Source organism: Bufo gargarizans, chromosome 1, assembly GCF_014858855.1.
Source record: "Bufo gargarizans isolate SCDJY-AF-19 chromosome 1, ASM1485885v1, whole genome shotgun sequence".
Classification (NCBI taxonomy): domain Eukaryota; kingdom Metazoa; phylum Chordata; class Amphibia; order Anura; family Bufonidae; genus Bufo; species Bufo gargarizans.
In genome coordinates, this window is record NC_058080.1 from 529,676,568 (window position 1) to 529,696,129 (window position 19,562).

General features: G+C 42.0%; 1 protein-coding gene across 1 annotated transcript in view; it reads left to right on the plus strand.

The window, feature by feature from the left end:
* LOC122933911 (solute carrier family 2, facilitated glucose transporter member 11-like) overlaps nt 1-19,562 on the plus strand; it is a 98,382-nt gene that overhangs the window by 63,563 nt on the left and 15,257 nt on the right. The window contains 6 exon segments of the mRNA XM_044289017.1: nt 6,385-6,514; nt 13,268-13,416; nt 14,967-15,013; nt 15,015-15,155; nt 17,400-17,510; nt 18,325-18,426. Of these exon segments, the coding sequence (XP_044144952.1) occupies nt 6,385-6,514; nt 13,268-13,416; nt 14,967-15,013; nt 15,015-15,155; nt 17,400-17,510; nt 18,325-18,426 (680 nt within the window).

The window sequence follows — 19,562 nt, forward strand, 5'->3', positions numbered from 1 at the left end:
ACATGCATACACTTTACCAGCAGCCCACCCAATCCTGGCAATATACTATCCCTACGGGGAATAACCAGGGGTTATTACGGAACAGGGGATATGAGGGATCTACAATCCTGGGGGAACACAGGGGATATTAGGATTATAGGGGGACTCAGGGCAGGAGAGGTTAAGGGTAACCAAGGGTTATACAGGGGGTGACTGGGCTGCTTCCAGGGTACAGGCTCATCAGGGATTATTGCTGCAGCCAGGGGTTAGGGGATGGTTGGTACTCAGCCATTTCCAGGAGCATGTGGCCGCATGTGGCCTCTCTTCCTTCAGCGAGCTGTTCCCTCATTGTAGTCCAGATTCCAAGAGACCCTTGTTCCTGGTTTCAGGCTCCTATATCAGCCTCAAACACCCCACCCTCCTCAGGGATGTGACATCATAGTGTGACTGTGACGTATGCCTGCCACTCTGCCAGTTGGCCCCCTGAGGCTAGCAGCACCACACGCCCAGCCATGTCACAAACATAAGGAGGGGCAGAACATAGTAAGTAGGCTGATAAACTAAACAAAAGGCCTTTGAAGTCACAAGCCACCTGGAGACATATCCACTCCCCTGCAGGAACTGGCTGAACGCTGTGCCTATGGGGGGAATATTAAGTATATATATATATATATATATATATATATATATATATATATATATATGCTCATTATAAACCTGGGGCATACATGGGCAGTTATAGGCCCATATACATATATATATATATATATATATATATATATATATATATATATACCTGGGGGAGAGCCATGGCAGATACACACATATAGATGTTTGGGGCACATCTACCTGCATGTACATATACACAATATAAAAGGGCCAATATTCATGCATATATGTAAGGGCATATATATACATATATATTTAAATCTAACACTTCCCTCAACAGTAACTTAAAATTATCCCAGTGAAATCCGCCTTCCAAAAACCATATGGTGTTCCTTTACTTCTGCGTCCTGCTGTGTGCTTGTGCAGCAGTTTACGACCACGTATGGGGCGTTTCTGTAAACTTCAGAATCTGGGCAATAAATATTGAGTTTTGTTTGGCTGTTAACCCTTGTTTTGTTAGCATAAAAAATTGATTAAAATGGAAAATCTGCCAAAAAAGTGAAATTAGGAAATTTCATCTACATTTTCCTTTAATTCTTGTCGAGCACATAAAGGGTTAACAAAGTTTGTAAAATAAGTTTTGAATACCTTGAGGGGTTTAGTTTAAAAAATGGGGTAACTTTTGGGGAGTTTGTACTCTAGGGGTGCATCAGGGGGTCTTCAAATGTGACATGGTAACTTAAAATTATCCTAGTGAAATCCGCCTTCCAAAAACCATATGGCGTTCCTTTCCTTCTGCGCCCTGCCTCGTGCCTGTACAGCAGAAAATTGAAAATCTGCCAAAAAAGGGAAATTCAGAAAATTATCAAAATTTTCCTTTAATTCTTGTGGAACACCTAAAGGGTTGAGAAACTTTATAAAATCAGTTTTGAATACTTTGAGGGGTGTAGTTTCTAAAATGGGGCCATTTATGGGTGGTTTCTATCATGTAAGCCTCACAAAGTGACTTCAGACTTAAACTGGTCCTTAAAAACTGGGTATTGGAAATTTTCGGAATAATTTTAGCATTTGCTTCAAAACGTCTAAGCCTTCTAATGTCCCAAAAAATAAAATGATCCAAACATGAAGTAGACATATGGCAAAAGTAAAATAATAGCTATTTTAGGAGGTATAACTATGTGTTTTAAAAGCCGAGATATTGAAATTTTGAAAATTGCTAATTTTTTCACATTTTTGGTAAATTTGGTATTTTTTTAATAAAAAGAATGAAATATTTTGACTAATTTACCACTGTCATGAAGTACAATATGTGATGAGAAAATAATCTCAGAATGGCTTGGATAAGTAAAAGCATTTTAAAGTTATCACCACATAATGGGAAAAGTTGTCTTTTGCCGAGATATTTATGTCACCCAGCATGGGTATATGTAAAATAACACCCCAAAACACATTCCCCAACTTCTCCTGAGTATGGCGATACCACATGTGTGACACTTTTTTGCAGCCTAGGTGGGCAAATGGGCCCACATTCCAAAGAGCACCATTTTTTTTTAATCAAAGACACGTAGAACAATAAAGTTAGAGAAAAATTTATATATAGATGTCGTTTTTCTTGAAAAATTTTACAACTGAAAGTGAAAAATTTCATTTTTTGGCACAATTTTTGGTAAATTTAGATTAATAACAAAAAAAGTTAAAATGTCAGCAGCAATGAAATACCACCAAATGAAAGCTCTATTAGTGAGAAGAAAAAGAGGTAAAATTCATTTGGGTGGTAAGTTGCACGACCGAGCAATAAACGGTGAAAGTAGTGTAGTGCAGAATTGTAGAAAAGTGGTCTGGTCATTAAGGGTGTTTAAGCTAGGGGGGCTGAAGTGGTTAAGGTGCCCACACTCCCAGTGTGGTGACTTTGCATGATCATGCTGGGAGCATCAGGTCCTGCTGCCTGTAGTGTCCCCAAGCATGCAAGTGCTGAGGTGAGTATCTTTTTGTTTTTTTGGGCACAAGCATAATGGGGCCCACCAAAGGGGATATTATTCCTAGGGAAGCCATTAATCATACTGAGAGGTACTAATGGAGACCATTAATAATTTAGGAGGGCACTAATGTGGGCATTAATCATACTGGGGGCTCAAAGGGAGAATTACTCAGACTGGGGGTCATGCAATGGTTTTTGGTCTGGCCAAAAAAACAGCATTTGTGCTGGATAAGGCAGCCGAATCAGCTTGCTGCAGATGTGAACGCAGACTAATGATAAGGTAAAAAAAAGTATTATAGACAATCTGACAGCAGGCCTTCCTCGATTAAACTTTGGACAAGGCAGCCTGGTTCATTTATTAAGGGTGAGGGAATGAAAGGTGGGCAAAATAACCACCAGACCACAAAGGGAGAGACCTTTTCCTTACTAAAGAGAACCTGTCACCATGAAAATGCAGTCCAATCCACATTAATCAGTTTTGTGGGAAAAGATTCAGTATAACTTATATATTTTATTTATCTAAATCTTTGCTCACTCTGATCTAAGGAGTCATGTGGGTGGTCCTAATAAGTAACTGACAGCCATCCCTGTGACTGTGCATCCCTGTCCTATGCTTAGGACCGCCCACATGACTCCTTAGCTCAGCTCCTCCTGCTGCTCTATAACATGCTGCCCACAGATTGAACTGCATTTTGATGGTGACAGGATCTCTTTAAAGCATTCTCCTTCTCACTGCCCAGTGTTCTTTATTCACCAGCAATAAACAGGCAGTTTATCAAACCTGTCACCAGTCTGGGAGCATTAGAATTTCTCCACAGCTTTCAGTCTTTACGAAAACAGCTGAAGTAATTGCTGCTGCATCCCAAGAGTCCACAAAGCAAGCATCTACCTAGACATTTCAGTCTGGAGGAAATTAAAATGTAATTACTATTTCTTTTAATTTGATTAAGAATCCTATTAATGTCTTGTCTGGATGTAACAGTTAATATAATTATCGTGAACTTCTTTGAACTAGAACTTAAAGTAAATCTGTCACCAGCAATCTCCCTATCAAACTGTCTGTGGTTTACCTGATTAAAATGCAGTTTTTCTTTTGTTGACCTGAGGCTCTATTCCTGAGTTATGATAATTTTTCTTAATATGCAAATGTTGGTGCAATGTAGGCATCAACATAGCTCTTGTTGCACCCAAGTGCTGTGGCTGGGTTTGGAGTGGTCCCAACGCTTCCTTGGGTCACCCAGACACTGTCAAGGTGTCACCACGTGTTGCTGCTCTCTGGAGGAAATGACAAGGAGTGCTTCACCCCAGTGGGAAATAAGTCCAGAGTCAGAGTTTGGAGTTAACCAGTGTGCTTCTTTACTGGCGGAACTCAACTGCAAAACAATACAGGCAAGGCTCTGAGCTGGCTTCTCCAGTCTCCTCCCTGGCAGAAGAAGGTTCTGTACTGAGGAAAGGCCTGAGTTAGCTGTCTCTCGCTCGCTCTTTAAGAAGGCTGGTACCCTAGCCAAGGGGCTGGTGGCCCAAAATCTGTGGCTCAGGCCTCTGGCTGGCCCTCTGGTCAAAGGGTTGGTGATCCAGGGTCTGTGGCAGATCATCCCTGTCTCATTGTCTTTTTCTGGTCACTCGTGCAGTCTGGCAGGGTCTTTTTTTACAAAACACTGGTCCCTATCTGTAGACAACTAGGGGCTCTTACTGCTCTCCTTATATACAGTTTGTAACAGTACTAGAACCTTCTAGTGGGAGGGGTGGAGTGGAGAAGTACAGACTGAACAGAAATAATGGAAGTCACAAAGTCTCTCAGTATTAGCTGGATGTGCATTAACCCTTTGCACAGTGCAGATAAAGTGCAATAACAGTGCAAACAAACAGGATATATTACAATAAACATAAAATGCAGTTCAACAATATAAAACAGTATAAGTGTAAACAACCACATATATTATAGTAAAAGTTAACCCTTCCAAGTGCACTAAGTAATTGAGTTGATGGCTTTGCGTAATAGCATTAGGGGCAAATGTCCATTATCTAAAGTACCCTTGTTCCAGGGCGCTAAATTAGCTCCAGTCCTATCTGTGCCCCAGCCCTCCCTCACTGCTTTGCCGCTGTATCGCCCTGTCAATCAAAGCAGTGAGGTAGGGGCTGGGCACAGAAAGGAGAGGAGCTTGGGTGCAAAAAGAGCAATGATGACGCCCTCATTGCACCAAAGGTCTAATTTGCATATTAAGAAAAAGTATCATAACTAGGGAATGGAGCCTTGAATCAACAAAAGAAAAACTGTGTTTTAATCAGGTGAACCACAGCTATGTGTCTATGCAAATAATTTGATATGGAGGTTGTGGCGTTTCCAAGAAGAGAGACTTTTATTCTTTATGCAATCAAGAGCCTCAGTGCATGAAGGGGGCATGACAGGTACTGGAAAATCTGCCCCACCCCTTGGTGCACTGAAGCCCTAATTTGCATAAACAATAGAAGTATTTTTTATCAAAAGCACAGCATCTGATTTTTTAAAAACAGAAACCATTTAAATCAGTAGGATAAAACCTACCATGCAGTTTGCTGACAGGTACTCTTTAAAGGTTTTTAGGGGGCAGATATTTTTGTTTTTTGTTTCAAAGAAACAGTAAAAAAAAAAAAAAAAAAAAGATTATTTATAGTACATGCTCTATTTTTTTTTTTTTTTGCGGGGCCGTGGAACAGAACAATGGATGCAGACAGCACAGGGTGTGCTGTCCTTGTCTTTTGCAGCCCTATTGAAATCAATGCGGATCCATTTATACGGTCGTGTGAATGCACCATTAGTTTGTTAAACCCTTTATGAATTAATAAATAGAAAATATAGATCATTTGAACTATGGAACATTCACGAGAAAAAAGTGCTGTGTTCCCCTATGAACAAGTACAGTAGGTCTGGATGAGCAGGCATTTGCTGGGTGATGAGAGGGACCAAAAAGCAGGGACCCTCAGACACCCAGGAGGCGTAGATCAGTGAGGTGAGAGTACCTTTTATTTATCTCATTGTGCCATTCTTTAAGAAAAAAGTTGTCAGCGATACAGCTCCTTTTTTTATTTATTATGGGACCAAGGGGATTTTAATATACATGGTATGTTGCACAAAAAAGTATCATTAACACATATACTGTATAGATCAGGCATGCTCAACCTGTGGCCCTCCAGCTGTTGCAAAACTACAACTCCCAGCGTGCCCGAACAGCCTACAGCTATAAGACTACAGCAGGGCATTGTGGGAGTTGTAGTTTTACAACAGCTGGAGGGCCTCAGGTTGAGCATGCCTGGTATAGATGATGACTGAAAAAAATACTTATATGGGGTAACAAATTCTATAAAAAATGAAGCAGAACAAAGATTGAAATGGTGTGTTCCTGTATCTCCATTCCAGTTCCTGGAAATCAGACTTTTACTACTCCTGGGAAAACTTTAAATCAAATTTCCGGACAAATTGAAAAGACTACATAATAATAGATTGTAGAATCCTACGGAATGTAAAAAAAAGAAACTCAATGTCACCTTACTGTCATTATTAATTCACCACCTAAAAGAAGCTGAACAAAGCTTTCTTAAGGTAAAAATGCAAATGCTGCTGTTAATAAATGGGGGTGAGGTCTGAAAAATTAATTAACTGTGATGCGTTGAAGTTAAAGCAATGTGTTGACTATTTTAAAGTCTGGTGGATCTTAACCCCATGCCTCCTGTGACAGATAATGTCATTCGTAATCATTGACATTTCATGTCATTATCTTTTCCAGGACAACCCCTGTAATGTACAGATAAATATACAGAATATTGTTTTTCTTCTCTAGGTGTTGGAATGTGTGTACAACCATTATACCTGGGAGAAATAGCTCCCAAGAAAATAAGGGGTCTTACATCCGTGGGCATTAATATTTTCCTGACTGTTGGGATCTTGGCAGGACAGATCATTGGCTTACGGTATGAACTGTCTAAAGATACAGTGTTAAGTACTTAGTGTTAAGTTCCCATCCTAAAGAGATTGCCTTGATGTCGGCAGACAGGCACAGATAATTTTGTACAAAAATATTTGCTAAGAATCTCACATTTACAACGTAGCATTAGTATTTTATATAGTGAGTATGGCATTATTATATGTACTTGTTTTATTGTTTGTGTTTGCAGATTGCTGTTGCATTTTGTTTGTTTTCTATTATAATGATTTATATTGCTGTGTGTCTCTGGCTGACCTTGCGTCTACTGAATTACACTGATGGCATAACGTTACAACAATTAGATACAAGGTCAGCCAGAGACACACAGCATTATACATCAGTGTAATGCTGTGTGGTCCTGTAAAAGGAGCAGTATACATAACAGGATACCACGCTCTCACACAAAGTGTGTTTTCTGCATTGAATGCACTCGTCTGAAAATACCCTTAGGACACAGCTCTTAATTACTTAATTCAAATGTTTCATTCAGTCCCATTACCACAGGTGTATAAAATCCAGCCTCTAGCCATGCAGTCTGCCTATTGTAAGGGATCGTCTCTCTTCTCAGGGGGTCACACTCCCAGATATCTTCGCAGACACGATTATAATGTCCAAACTCTTGCTTTATTTCAGACACTTTAGCAAAGCACAGGTTAAGAAGTCGCAGCTTCAACTTATCACGTGTGACACCCACACAAAATAACAAACCCTTGCCCGGCTAGGCTCTAACTAAACACAAGTGTATCCCTGACTCACCTAGAGAGCCCTGTTCACACATGGAACACAAATGCGGCTTTCCTCAGCCATTCAGTCCAGCAACCTCCAGGCTGTGACACTTCAATACCTTTTGGGGGATTGTGGCCCAGTAGTCCTCCCGACTCTGGCCTTGTGATCCTTGTTTCACAGGCGTCACCGCGTCCCCCAAAGTTTAGGCTATCGCCTAGCCTCGTGGGCCCTCAGTCCACCCGGCTGAGACCACTCACACAGAGTCTCACCAGGACTCTGCTTCACCAAACACTCCAGAGTGAGACACACCCAAGATCCAGTAGCAGGATTAAATAGGATCCCTGGACATGAGTATGACCTAAGTCCCGGACTGGAACCTGGGAAAACAACACCTCAATGTTCACATTGCCAAACTATACAGACATTTGTGAGAGAATGGATGACTCTAAAGAGCTCACTGAATTCCAGCATGGTACTGTAATAGGATGCTACCATTCTATTTCTTCCGTCCTAGATATTCCATGAAATACTGTGAGTGGTATTATTGCAATGTGGAAGCATTTAGGAATCAAAGCAACTTGGCCATGGAGTGATAGACCACATAAAGTTACAGAGCGGGGTCACAGAGTACTAATGGGCATAGTGCATAAAAGTCACCAATGTGATAATGTTATGGGTTGTTTTTCAGGGGTTGGCCAGGCCTCTTAACCACCTCCCGACCGCCGTACGCATATATGCGTCCGGGAGGTGGTTGCTTTATTCCTCCTGGACGCATATACGCGTCTTCTCGCGAGACGCGAGATTTCCTGTGAACGCGCGCGCTCACAGGAACAGAAGGTAAGCGAGTGGATCTCCAGCCTGCCAGCGGCGATCGCTCGCTGGCAGGCTGGCGATCCGAATTTTTTAACCCCTAACAGGTATATTAGACGCTGTTTTCATAACAGCGTCTAATATACCTCCTACCTGGTCCTCTGGTGGTCCCTTTTGTTAGGATCGACCACCAGAGGACTCAGGTAGGTCAGTACAGTCCCACCAAACACCACACTACACTACACTACACCCCCCCCCCCCCCCCGTCACTTATTAACCCCTTATAAACCCCTGATCACCCCATATAAACTCCCTGATCACCCCCCTGTCATTGATCACCGCCCTGTCATTGATCACCCCCCTGTCAGGCTCCGTTCAGACGTCCGCATGATTTTTACGGATCCGATCCATGTATCCATGGATCCGTAAAAATCATGCGGACGTCTGAATGGAGCCTTACAGGGGGGTGATCAATGACAGGCGGGTGATCACCCATATACACTCCCTGATCACCCCCTGTCATTGATCACCCCCCTGTCAGGCTCCATTCAGACGTCCGCATGATTTTTACGGATCCGATCCATGTATCCATGGATCCGTAAAAATCATGCGGACGTCTGAATGGAGCCTTACAGGGGGGTGATCAGTGACAGGGGGGTGATCACCCTGATTACCCTGATCACCCCCTGTCATTGATAACCCCCCTGTAAGGCTCCATTCAGACGTCCGCATGCGTTCTGTGGATCCGATCCATGTATCCATGGATCCGTAAAAAATCATGCGGATGTCTGAATGGAGCCTTACAGGGGGGGTGATCAGTGACAGGGGGGTGATCACCCTGATCACCCTGATCACCCCCTGTCATTGATAACCCCCCTGTAAGGCTCCATTCAGACGTCCGCATGCGTTCTGTGGATCCGATCCATGTATCCATGGATCCGTAAAAAATCATGCGGATGTCTGAATGGAGCCTTACAGGGGGGGTGATCAGTGACAGGGGGGTGATCACCCTGATTACCCTGATCACCCCCTGTCATTGATAACCCCCCTGTAAGGCTCCATTCAGACGTCCGCATGCGTTCTGTGGATCCGATCCATGTATCCATGGATCCGTAAAAATCATGCGGACGTCTGAATGGAGCCTTACAGGGGGGGTGATCAGTGACAGGGGGGTGATCACCCTGATTACCCTGATCACCCCCTGTCATTGATAACCCCCCTGTAAGGCTCCATTCAGACGTCCGCATGCGTTCTGTGGATCCGATCCATGTATCCATGGATCCGTAAAAATCATGCGGACGTCTGAATGGAGCCTTACAGGGGGGGTGATCAATGACAGGGGGGTGATCAGGGAGTCTATATGGGTGATCACCCCCCTGTCATTGATCACCCCCCTGTCATTGATCACTCCCCCCCTGGTAAGGCTCCATTCAGCCATTTTTTTTGGCACAGGTTAGCGGACATTTTTTGTTTGTTTTTGTTTTTTCTTACAAAGTCTCATATTCCACTAACTTGTGTCAAAAAATAAAATCTCCCATGAACTCGCCATACCCCTCACGGAATCCAAATGCGTAAACATTTTTAGACATTTATATTCCAGACTTCTCACGCTTTAGGGCCCCTAAAAAGCCAGGGCAGTATAAATACCCCACATGTGACCCCATTTCGGAAAGAAGACACCCCAAGGTATTCCGTGAGGGGCATATTGAGTCCATGAAAGATTGAAATTTTTGTCCTAAGTTAGCGGAAAGTGAGACTTTGTGAGAAAAAAAAAAAAAAAAAATCAATATCCGCTAACTTATGCAAAAAAAAAAAAAATTCTAGGAACTCGCCATGCCCCTCATTGAATACCTTGGGGTGTCTTCTTTCCAAAGTGGGGTCACATGTGGGGTATTTATACTGCCCTGGCTTTTTAGGGGCCCGAAAGTGTGAGAAGAAGTCTGGGATCCAAATGTCTAAAAATGCCCTCCTAAAAGGAATTTGGGCCCCTTTGCGCATCTAGGCTGCAAAAAAGTGTCACACATGTGGTATCGCCGTACTCAGGAGAAGTTGGGGAATGTGTTTTGGGGTGTCATTTTACATATACCCATGCTGGGTGAGATAAATATCTTGGTCAAATGCCAACTTTGTATAAAAAAATGGGAAAAGTTGTCTTTTGCCAAGATATTTCTCTCACCCAGCATGGGTATATGTAAAATGACCCCCCAAAACACATTGCCCAACTTCTCCTGAGTACGGCGATACCAGATGTGTGACACTTTTTTGCAGCCAAGGTGGGCAAAGGGGCACATATTCCAAAGAGCACCTTTCGGATTTCGCAGGCCATTTTTTTACACATTTTGATTTCAAGGTACTTCTTACACATTTGGGCCCCTAAATTGCCAGGGCAGTATAACTACGCCACAAGTGACCCCATTTTGGAAAGAAGACACCCCAAGGTATTCCGTGGGGGGCACGGCGAGTTCCTAGAATTTTTTATTTTTTGTCACAATTTAGCGGAAAATGATGATTTTTCTTTTTTTTTCTTTTTTCCTTACAAAGTCTCATATTCCACTAACTTGCGACAAAAAATAAAAAATTCTAGGAACTCGCCATGCCCCTCACGGAATACCTTGGGGTGTCTTCTTTCCAAAATGGGGTCACTTGTGGGGTAGTTATACTGCCCTGGCAATTTAGGGGCCCAAATGTGTGAGAAGAACTTTGCAATCAAAATGTGTAAAAAATGCCCTGCAAAATCCGAAAGGTGCACTTTGGAATATGTGCCCCTTTGCCCACCTTGGCAGCAAAAAAGTGTGACACATCTGGTATCGCCGTACTCAGGAGAAGTTGGGCAATGTGTTTTGGGGTGTCATTTTACATATACCCATGCTGGGTGAGAAAAATATCTTGGTCAAATGCCAACTTTGTATAAAAAAATTGGAAAAGTTGTCTTTTGCCAAGATATTTCTCTCACCCAGCATGGGTATATGTAAAATGACAGCCCAAAACACATTCCCCAACTTCTCCTGAGTATGGCGATACCAGATGTGTGACACTTTTTTGATGCCAAGGTGGGCAAAGGGGCACATATTCCAAAGTGCACCTTTCGGATTTCACCGGTCATTTTTTACAGATTTTGATTGCAAAGTTCTTCTCACACATATGGGCCCCTAAATTGCCAGGGCAGTATAACTACCCCACAAGTGACCCCATTTTGGAAAGAAGACACCCCAAGGTATTCCGTGAGGGGCACTGCGAGTTCCTAGAATTTTTTATTTTTTGTCGCAAGTTAGTGGAATATGAGACTTTGTAAGGAAAAAAGAGAAAAAAAAAAAATCATCATTTTCCGCTAACTTGTGACAAAAAATAAAAAATTCTAGGAACTCGCAGTGCCCCTCACGGAATACCTTAGGGTGTCTTCTTTCCAAAATGGGGTCACTTGTGGCGTAGTTATACTGCCCTGGCAATTTAGGGGCCCAAATGTGTGAGAAGAACTTTGCAATCAAAATGTGTAAAAAATGCCCTGCAAAATCCGAAAGGTGCACTTTGGAATATGTGCCCCTTTGTCCACCTTGGCAGAAAAAAAGTGTGACACATCTGGTATCGCCGTACTCAGGAGAAGTTGGGGAATGTGTTTTGGGGTGTCATTTTACATATACCCATGCTGGGTGAGAAAAATATCTTGGTCAAATGCCAACTTTGTATAAAAAAATGGGAAAAGTTGTCTTTTGCCAAGATATTTCTCTCACCCAGCATGGGTATATGTAAAATGACACCCCAAAACACATTCCCCAACTTCTCCTGAGTACGGCGATACCACATGTGTCACACTTTCTTGCTGCCAAGGTGGGCAAAGGGGCGCATATTCCAAAGTGCACCTTTCGGATTTCACCGGTCATTTCTTACACATTTTGATTGCAAAGTTCTTCTCACACATTTGGGCCCCTAAATTGCCAGGGCAGTATAACTACCCCACAAGTGACCCCATTTTGGAAAGAAGACACCCCAAGGTATTCTGTGAGGGGCATGGTGAGTTCCTAGAATTTTTTATTTTTTGTCGCAAGTTAGTGGAATATGAGACTTTGTAAGAAAAAAAAAAATCATCATCATTTTCCGCTAACTTGTGACAAAAAATAAAAAGTTCTATGAACTCACTATGCCCATCAGCGAATACCTTAGGGTGTCTACTTTCCGAAATGGGGTCATTTGTGGGGTTTTTCTACTGTTTGGGCATTGTAGAACCTCAGGAAACTTGACAGGTGCTCAGAAAATCAGAGCCGTTTCAAAAAGCGGAAATTCACATTTTTGTACCATAGTTTGTAAATGCTATAACTTTTACCCAAACCATTTTTTTTTTGCCCAAACATTTTTTTTTATCAAAGACATGTAGAACTATAAATTTAGCGAAAAATTTATATATGGATGTCGTTTTTTTTGCAAAATTTCACAGCTGAAAGTGAAAAATGTCATTTTTTTGCAAAAAAATCGTTACATTTTGATTAATAACAAAAAAAGGAAAAATGTCAGCAGCAATAAAATACCACCAAATGAAAGCTCCATTAGTGAGAAGAAAAGGAGGTAAAATTCATTTGGGTGGTAAGTTGCATGACCGAGCGATAAACGGTGAAAGTAGTGTAGTGCCGAAGTGTAAAAAGTGGCCTGGTCATGAAGGGGGTTTCACCTAGCGGGGCTGAAGTGGTTAATTCCAGTGAAGGAAAATCTTAATGCTTCGGCATACCAATACATTTTGAACAATTGTATGCTTCCATCAATGTGGGAACAGTTTGGGGAAGGCCTTTTTCTGTTCCAGCATGACTGTGCTCCAGTGCACAAAGCAAGGTCCATAAAAGCATGGTTGGGTTTGATGTGGAAGAACTTGACTGACCTGCACAGAGTCTTGACCTCAACCCTATTTAACACCTCTGGGATGAACTAAAGTGGAGCTTGCGAGCCAGGCTCTCTCATCTAACATTGGTATCTGACTTCACAAATGCTCTTCTGAATGAACGGGCATAAATTCCCACAGAAAAACTCTAAAATCGCGTTGAAAACCTTCCCAGAGAAGTCGAAGCTGTCTTTGCTCCAAACAGGGGAACCAATTCCATATTAATGCCTAGGGACTGGCTCCTGTAGGAGGTGTAACACGTTAGTGTCCCAATACTTTAGTCCGTGTAGTGTATATTATGTCTCTATAATGTCATCACATATGTTTTATATGTCCCAGAGAGGTGTTGGGTGGTGAAAACACCTGGTCTTTACTACTGTCGTCTTGTGCCATTCCGGCACTCATACAACTAGTGACACTACCATGCTTTCCTGAGAGTCCCAGATACCTTCTACTAGACAAGAAAGATGAATATCAATGTCAGAAGGGTAAGACATAAAACCTTTTAAAAAAAAGCATTGTAGAATTCACATCGAGATTTTTTAAATGTTATGTTAAAAATGTTAATGCACAGAAGGAATTTATGTATATTTAGAAAAGCAATAAAGTTAGGATCCTTAAAAAGTTATCTGACCTTATTAAAATCTTCCCAAAATCCCTATAGTGGTGCTTTAAGGTTGGTGAATCCTTCATAATTTTCTATATTTCTGCATAAATTTGTTAGAAATGTTTTGGAAGGACCTGAAGCGAGCAGTTCATGGGAGGAAACCCACCAAAATAACAGAGTTGAAGCTATTTTGTATGGAGGATTGGGCTAAAATTCCTACAAGCCGATATGCAGGACTAATGAAAAACTAATTGTAGTTATTGCTGCACAGGGAGAGTAAATAAATTACCAAATCTAATATTTTGACAAAGTTGTTTGATTTGGTTATCTTTATCTACTTTTAGGACTTTATGCAAAAATATAGAAAATTCTGCAGAGTTCATAAAGTTTCAAGCACCACTGTAAATGCAATACAGCCTATACTCAACACATATTCCTTTGCCATTTCTAGTTCTGCTGCTTCAGTCCTCCCTGCCATGATTTATTTACTTGACTGAGCTATGATATGCCATATTACTTTACACCATTGCTGCAGCCAATCAGTGCACAAGACTGCTGGGGTCAGTGTTTGGCTGCAGTGGTCACATGGGGTATATGACTACATTAGTGCTGCAGCCATGTAAACATAGACCACAGCTGAAGAGCAGAGTGGTGGTGCCAGAAATGGCAGATGATTAAATGGCAGACCCTTTAAGAAAGATAAGACTGCATTCACAGTTACCCATCACACATATATTATCCACACACAGAAAAAAACACTCAATTATATTCTGAAACCTGAATATAATAATTATCTGAAAGAGGATCAAAAAATATTCCTGATCCTTACTGATATTGCCATGGTTCCTCATCTACAGAACGCAGAACACTGTCAGGAAAGTGCCCACATAATACAGCCAGTCGCAGCATCCCCAGAAGACAGCCACCCACCCTTCCTCAAGTCAGTGCCAGCCACTGTACCCTCAAAGTTGCTCCACCCACATTGCCGTATAAACAAATCCAATCACAGTGCTACATTCACTCCAGGATACAATCCATCGCAGTGCCCCATAACAGTGATCATAGTACCCCCAGAACTGCACCAGTAATTTCACCCCCAGAACTGATCCAACCACAATGGCTCCAGATTAGAGTAAGCCCCAGGCATATAGTCATCCAGACTTCTCCAGAGTAGTACCATCCACAGCTCCCCTCTTATACAGACATCCACAGTTACTTCATTACATAGCCAACCAAAGTGGCCCCAGAACAGTACCCACTTTCGTGGGACCATTACCAAGCCAGCCAAAGTTGTTGGGAAATCCTGGTTGGGAACCACGGTTAGTTTTATTTTGAATTGAACTATACTGAATAAAACCTTTTCTCTTTTTTTTAACCATGTAACTACGTCATTTTCAAATTCAGATGGTATATTTTATTGTCTTTAACCAGTACTTAAATCATTTTATGGTGCACACCACTACCAAATGGAAATGGAATGATATCCAGCAAGAATTACGTGCTTCAAACGGAGAGAAACAGAAAAAGATGCTGGAGCTGTTCTTTGATCAGTCAATAAAATGGCAACTTATTACCATTATTGTAACTAACATTGGACAGCAGCTCTGTGGAATCAATGCAGTAAGTGTCAGACTTTCCTTATACTTAACCTCATGTCAGACCACATGTCCACATAGTATTTACCCGGTAGGCACTGTAAGCACTAGTCATAATATTCTCAGCTGATTTCTGTTACATTGTGAGTACATTTTTTGTACTTCATAATCATCACAACTGTTATAGATATTGTCTCCAAGTGTATGGCAATATGTCTGATCTTTGTTGCTTCTATAACTGCCTGCATTAGACAGTAGTAGAAACTTAGATTATCCGAGTAAAAAAAAATAAAAAATGGAAAAAGTTAGGGAAGGGATTAAAGCAATCAAAGAACTCACACTTACCAGTTCAAACCCACCTTCCACTTCAGCGCCCTTGTTCAGACCCTCTCTGTTGCTACAGCCATGATGATTTTTTGGGCTGTAGTAGTGATAAACCGCTGCAAACAGTCACTGGCCTTAGTGGTATACGGCATGAGAACCCTAAGCACAGTGATTGGCTGCAGTGATCACTGTCTAGTATATGAACACATCGCTGCTGCAGTCATGTAAACTAAGCCAGGCGAGCAGAGGGGGTTAGAATATAACTTCTTTTATTGTGACACCTTCCTGTCTTTTTTCACTCTTTTAACACCCTACAGCTTTGGCATAGGACATAAAACATGAGCACTCACACATGGATATATTATGAATTGTTGTACAGAGCTGTAATAAGGCCCCTGCGGAGTCCAGGAAGCCTTAGAGTATCTCTATATATCTCTGATTTCATGCAAAGGAATATGATGGCTTTTCCATACAAATTCATTCAAAAATATATTGCGCCATGTTTCATAACATGCAGCATTGAAAGGTACGTATTCTTCCCTAGAAGCATTGCTTCCTCAGTCGAAGGAACATCATAGATATGCAGTAGCCAAGAAATGGGGCCATGCAAAATGTTAATTTGGTACATTACTAAAATGATTAAAGGGGTTATCCAAGTTCTCAAACAGCTCCCTCATGTGCCGGGCCCCTCACAGGCAATATACTTACCCCGCTCCCAGCGCCCCCATGGTCCCCGCACCGCCGCTGCTGCTTCATCCTGTAAAGCAGAAGCATATGAGTATCTCGGAGGGAAGGATATCCAAAGACTGTGTAGGATTACTAGGCCATGAGTGTTAGCAAGGTATTTGCTTGTTATGGCTATAGACCTTGAACGATCATTAGCGATCATCTGGCAGTCTAATGTTGCACCCAAATGCCTAAAGAACGCGCAAAATCTTGTTTAAAAGCATGCCTAAAAATCACAAAGGTGCCAGTGGCAGATTGCTATGTGTAATAGCCATCTGCCGCCAGCACACCACTGCCCTGCGTGGGGAAAAGTGATGGCATAGCGATCCCTCCTCCCCATGCCACGAAGGACATCACTGCTTGTAATAGCGGTGTCCTCCACTAGCTATCTAATGATTGCTGGGAGGGAATGCTTCCCTCCCGACAGTCGTCTGTGGCATTGGGGTGTCTAATACACCCTTTAGCAGCACCTTTCACACTTATATAGTGGTTCTGCTGACAATTTGACGATCTGCATCCCTCAGTCCGGGATTTGCACAAGTAATTGTGAGACTTTTGCGCGAGGATGTTTTTTAGTCTATGGTGCCTACCACACTTTCTTGCTATGTGTGTGGATGGTTTGTAGTCTGGGACATGTACCACATTTCTGAGAGTTTTGCACACCTGTGATTCATTTTGGAAAGGTTGTAGAGAGCTCAGGGACTACTACTCCTATTAACATCATTGTTGCCCTTTGCCTATATACAGCTATTGAGAAGAGACTTGACTGTGACTTGCCTTAGAACTGTGCCTTGATATTGTTGTATGTACTACTACTCCCAATCAGCACTTTAGTAAAGAGAGACTTGCTTATTTTCTACAATCAGTCTGGTTACTGACTCCAGCACCATACGCCAGCCACAGCTCCTGCACCTCCTGTCTTGCACCTGTTCAACAATCATAACGTCAAGGGCACCCCAACTACCATCTGGCAGGAGACCCAACATCAGGGTGGGCTCCGAGGGAAGAAAGGGTGCACCCTCATATCAGTGCCATGGCCCTAGAGAGCATCAGTGTGAGGGCTGCCACTGTCAATAATTATTGTAGCCAGAGCCACTACCACTCCCATCCTATTTAAACATTTTCTTTAAATGTATGATACCATTAAAGTAGACATTAATGGACATCACTTATTGCTAAATGTAGGATCCAGTTCATACTAAGTTTTTATGTCTTACAGATATATTTTTATGCGGAATATGTATTTAAAAAATCTGGGATTCCCACTGAAAACATCCCTTACGTCACACTGGGGACCGGAGTCTGCGAATGTATCACTGCTATGACATGTGTAAGTGAGCTCTGACCTTGATAGATTATAATGGCAAATTCTTTACATCATTGATCTCAACATACCGTATAATAATTTAGGTCACCCAAATATTGGTTTTGCAGAGCAAAAAGCTGAAAATCAATGGCACGCCTACCATAGAGGCAAACTGTGGCTACTGTATTGCCCATGATAGGGGGGCCTCAGGCATGGCTGGTCACATACTCTTGGCTACAGATGAATGGAAGAATTAGTCTGCCGTGGCCATTTTGATATTTGCATTGCTGCCCCTTTGTCCTGTGTGAGACACTGTAGAAATACTATTAACCATTTACAGTATTTAACAACCTAGCTTACTAAATGAGGGGGGAACTAACTCTCCTTAGGGAGAGAGCACCTTAATCAGTGTGAGGAGACTTATAGGCCATACATGCTCCTCTGGAATTCTGGGAGGGGGGAAAATGCAAATGAGCTCTTAACAAGCTTTGCCTCTAATGCCACCAGATGTAAGGCAGCTATCCTATAAGTCAATGTTCAGCTCTTAAAATAAGCCTTGAGACATGACTTGGATATTAAATAAGCCAGCACCTCATCTGCAGACAGCTGTTTTTCGGGGTGATTGCCCCTCACCAGTGCAGAGCAGAGAGTACTGGCTTAACTGGGTAGAAGGCCTGTGTCCGAGCAAGGGGGGAACTACAGGCTTAGTAAATCTGCCCCACATTCACATCTGCAGTAGTTGTTGTGGATGGTACAATGCATTTAAATAGGGTTTATCATGTAGATTTAATATTTTCGGAATATTTTCTCATAATTACCTCATTGTTTTAATTTGTAGGGTTTGCTGATAGACAAAGCTGGAAGACGAATTCTCATCATTGGAGGATATTCCCTAATGGCACTGTTTTGTATAGTATTAACAGTAACACTCGCATATCAGGTCATTATTATCACTGTATGTATGTAGAGATAAAAGAGGGACATTTATCAAATCCACCAGTTTTGTGGATCAAAAATGTCCCCCGCTTGCCACATTTGGTACATTGTTTTGAGGCATTTGGACCAGTTTTTGCAACATTTGGTAGGCTGTCCCACTTTCAGAAGGGGAGTGAAAAGTAGGTCAGGGTTACAGATTAGAACAACTTTATGTCTCATCTATGATGTGTGACATTTAAAACACTCTGGTGTACTTTTATAGACATAGGCGTACACCACATTGCACTTGTGCCAAATATATGATTTCTGTGCACCATTTCATACATTTGACCTCTCAAAGCAAATACAGACTTAAAATTTACACCAAAACCACCACAAATGATAAACTTCCCCCCGAAATGTAAAAAAAAAAAAATATAGCAAAATAAAAGTTTTTTCCCCCCAGATTTTTTAACTGATGATCTATGCTCTGGATAGCTTATCAGTATCTGATCTAACACCACCACCAAATTGAGAAGGCCCTGGCACTCACAGTAGCGCTGCAGCCTTCTATTAGCTCACCAAGCACAGTGCCATACATTGTATAGTGGATGTGTTTGGTGTCGCAGCTCAGCCCCCTTCACTTCAATAGGGCTGAGATGAGATAAACAGTTGATCGGCGGGGTCCTGAATGTTGGACCCCCATGATCAGGATAGGTCATCATTTAAAAAAAAAATCACAGAAAACCCCTTTAAGAAAATGCCTAATAAAACCTGGTTTAGGGGCTTCATATTTATGTTACGCACTTGCTGCTGGTGGTGGTGTGGGCCCCATAGCAGAACTTTACCATAGCCATACAACAGCATAAAATTTATTTTATGCACTTATATAGTGCTACTATATTCCACAGTGCTTTACAGACATTATCATCCAACAGATTCGAACCTAGGACCTCAGCGCTGCTAGGCACCAGTGCTAACCACTGAGCCACCATGCTGCCCCTGTGCACAATGGATAATACACACAGTGATGTCACAATACAGGCAAATGTATACAATCACATTACAGCACAGAAATGATACAAACAGTGATGTTACAGTATAGGAATAATACACATCTTGACAATGTGACATCACAGCACAGGAAAGAAAAGCATAATG